General features: G+C 39.4%; 1 protein-coding gene across 1 annotated transcript in view; it reads right to left on the minus strand.

Moving 5' to 3' along the window:
* Positions 1-1,740: 1,740 nt before the first annotated feature.
* The window catches only part of LOC106813538 (neurogenic locus notch homolog protein 1-like), a gene marked incomplete in the record, with an annotated part of 11,315 nt that continues 9,579 nt past the window's right edge, over positions 1,741-3,476 (minus strand). The window contains 2 exon segments of the mRNA XM_014817699.1: positions 1,741-2,795; positions 3,205-3,348. Coding sequence (XP_014673185.1) covers positions 2,758-2,795; positions 3,205-3,348 — 182 coding nt within the window.

The raw sequence follows: 3,476 nt of genomic DNA on the forward strand, positions 1-3,476 counted from the left end.
GTGTGTGTGTGTGTGTGTGTGTGTGTGTGTGTGTGTGTGTGTGTGTGTGTGTGTGTGTGTGTGTGTGTGTGTGTGTGTGTGTGTGTGTGTGTGTGTGTGTGTCGTGTGCGCGCGTGTGTATGTATGCGCGCATATGTGTACTGAGACATTAGCAAACATAGTATTTTATGTATAGCATAATTATATGTAAAAAAAATTCGATGCGCTTAATTTGCTTTATCAGTTTAATAGATATAGATTGGTCCGCGAGTTCTGCGTTTTAGTGTTTATATCTTGCAGTTTCTAAAATAGAAAACAACGAATTACTGTTCTTTAACTTTTAAGTATGCGTTGCGTTGGAATAAACTATAAAAACGGACACATTTGTAGGTTACGTTCTCTGCTGCTCTGATCATTCCGGTCTTCCAATTTTTACAATAACAAACGTTTATTAACTTGCATGGAGTGCGGATTCCGCCGTCTAGTTCGTTGTAATGATTATTTATGTACGCTATAGTTCTGCCTTTTACCGCGTAACCAAATTGATTTTTTAATACATTGGATTTTATTACTTCTATTTGAGATATATCGTGAATTTGGGCGGTATTAATGAGAAAACCCCACGAAAACTGATTTGCGGACATTGGTGATATAATAACGACAATTTATTAAACGACAATTCTAGTCCCGGAAATGGTATGTATAGGTATAGAAGTGATTATAATTAGGGTCGAGTATATATGCATAGTAGTAGACAGAGGCGTGCCAGGGCAACTCTTTACAACTACCGGACATCCATTAGACATTGGTCTGAAACAAACGACTCGCTAAGATCGTCGATTGTCCGGTATTGCGTCGATTTTCTAGGGGCGGTCATCCAAAATACCGGTCAGTCCGGTTTAAAACCGAACAATTGTCTTTGTCGCGTTTGTTTGCGCGCGAAGACGGCAGGTACAAATTCGTTCGGACACACTGCTGATATTGGGATTGACAGTGTTCAATGGCGTGTATCAATTAACGGCTTTAGCGTAGATTTAAGATACCAAAAAAAATTTATCCATCTACCTAGGAGCGCATTAAATATTTGTTCTGAGCATGGCACGGCATCAATTATAGACGCGCGTGTATAATAGAAAAAGTGGTTATCCCGACGACAAAGGCTATCGATTGAATATCAATATACAAGAATCTTTCGATAATGAAGGACTGGCTTGCTCGAGAAACAACCAGCTAGCAGATGCAGGGGAGTAATCGCATGGTTAATGCGTGTGCATGGTTTCTGCGATATGTATATAAACTGAATCACGTGTGATGTCATGAATCGTATTGTATGCGCTCGTGACACGGAAGTATTGTTAGTTTGACCAACATATATAGATTGTGGACGAGAATGTTGTTAAACGCGATTGTAACTGCTGCATGATTGTGGATTTAATTCGACGAGAGTGTGAATGGAAACACGCACTAGTGTACGCGCACTCATACACGAGATACGCTCGAATGAAACACGCATGCACGCACGCACATACACACATACACACATACACACACAGCACACAGATTACACGCAGACTGCACTGACCCAGAATTGTCGCGTGCACCTACGCACACACGTACGCACGCTTACGCACGCACACGCGCGCACGCACACGCACACACACACACACACACACACACACACACACACACACACACACACACACACACACACACGTACGTACGCACCGCAAAAACATATGTAAATAGACAAATTACACCGTATATGCGTTACAAAATAATATTTTAATAAACACGCATGAGTACACAGACACAGAAACTGATTTAAGAAAGGGGCCAAATGAGTCAGGACCTGAATCCAATGTTTGTCGATCCAATGTTAAATGTAAAATTCAATTACAGTGGATCAATATAAGATCCTGATAAGACACTGCCAGAGCACGTATGATGAGATAGCATCGGATTGCAAGCGTATTTCACCATAAAGTTCTTCTTACACGATACCGATCTGTCTGGCCACACCACGTCATGCATACCCGACCCTTGGACCACTCTCAGTCACTCACTGGGCAGCTCCTACACATATGTGAGGACATAGCAGATAAAACAAGGTTTACGAAATTTCAGGTGTTTGATCAACGAGCCATAATATATAATATATATAGTTCTTTACATCGACACTGCATGACGGCAGCTCGGCTATATCTGATGTGTGTGAATTATAATAATATTGGGTCAAGCGCAATAATTATAACTATTTACCTCATTATATTAAATAACCAATAATTATTAATTTATCTGTATTCGGATGCGTTTACACAACCACTGAAAATACTACGGAGTATTGTTTGTAATAATTATCGATTCTGTGCATAAATTTATAGGTGCGTGCATGTTTTGCGTTCGTGCGGGTGTGCGTGCGTGCGGATCCGTGTACGATTACGTACGTACCCACGCTTTACCCTATGCGGCTTACAAATATACAGATTCAAGATATGAAGTGTTCTAAAACAAATATGCAGCAGCCTTTATAATAATAAAAATCCGACAATCATCATAAGTTATATTAATTAAGCAAATATAGCAAATCGAACAAATATATACCATCTCAAAACATCAATTACGTGCGCCCGTAGTTTTCTCACGACACTCGCTATAATACAAGCCACACAAGGCACTCGCTAAACGTTATTGCTTCGTTAATTAGGTACAATGCTTTTAAGCATATATTAATTAATATTAAAATAACACATCCGTCTCATGTAAATAACGTGCAGCATTTCAGGATCCGTTAAAGATGCGGCAGAAGATTCCGATACCTGTAACGAGAAAGGATACGGTGCATGTTACTTCACAAAGATGCGGCAGAAGATTCCGGTACCTGTAACGAGAAAGGATACGGTGCATGTTACTTCACAAAAATAATGGAAGCAATATTATTTACAAAATATAGATGCGCTCATTCATGAGTTTATTCAGATTTTGATTTAAAAAGACGAGCTGTCACACGAAACGACATTCCGCGTGATTTAAATAGCAGCGGGAATAATTATACCACAGCTAAACTATACTATAGGTAAACTCTACTCTAGCTAATACTCGTATGTGCAATCACTAAACTGTTACAGGTTAATTTCACTTTAGCTAAAACAAGTATATAATAGCTAAACTAGATTCGGCAAACTCTACTCTAGATAAAACTATATATTGTAGTATTAAAATACGTACAGCCAGGCGTAGTTCCCTGGGAAATCGTTCCACATTGGAGACCTTCGTAGCCGATCGGGCAGCGACATGCAGTGCCCCCTCTCGGATCGCTGCGGCATACACCACCATTCAGGCAATCATTGCGGAATGGTGAACAAGCGTTGCCTATAGAACGAGAGTGGAACAAATGAGTGCATAAATAATTAAATATATAAATAAAATAACATCTATCTATCTATCTATCTATCTATCTATCTATCTATCTATCTATCTATCTATCTATCTATCTATCT

The sequence above is a fragment of the Priapulus caudatus genome, unplaced genomic scaffold (assembly GCF_000485595.1).
Source record: "Priapulus caudatus unplaced genomic scaffold, Priapulus_caudatus-5.0.1 Scaffold789, whole genome shotgun sequence".
In the NCBI taxonomy this organism is placed as follows: Eukaryota; Metazoa; Priapulida; class Priapulimorpha; order Priapulimorphida; family Priapulidae; genus Priapulus; species Priapulus caudatus.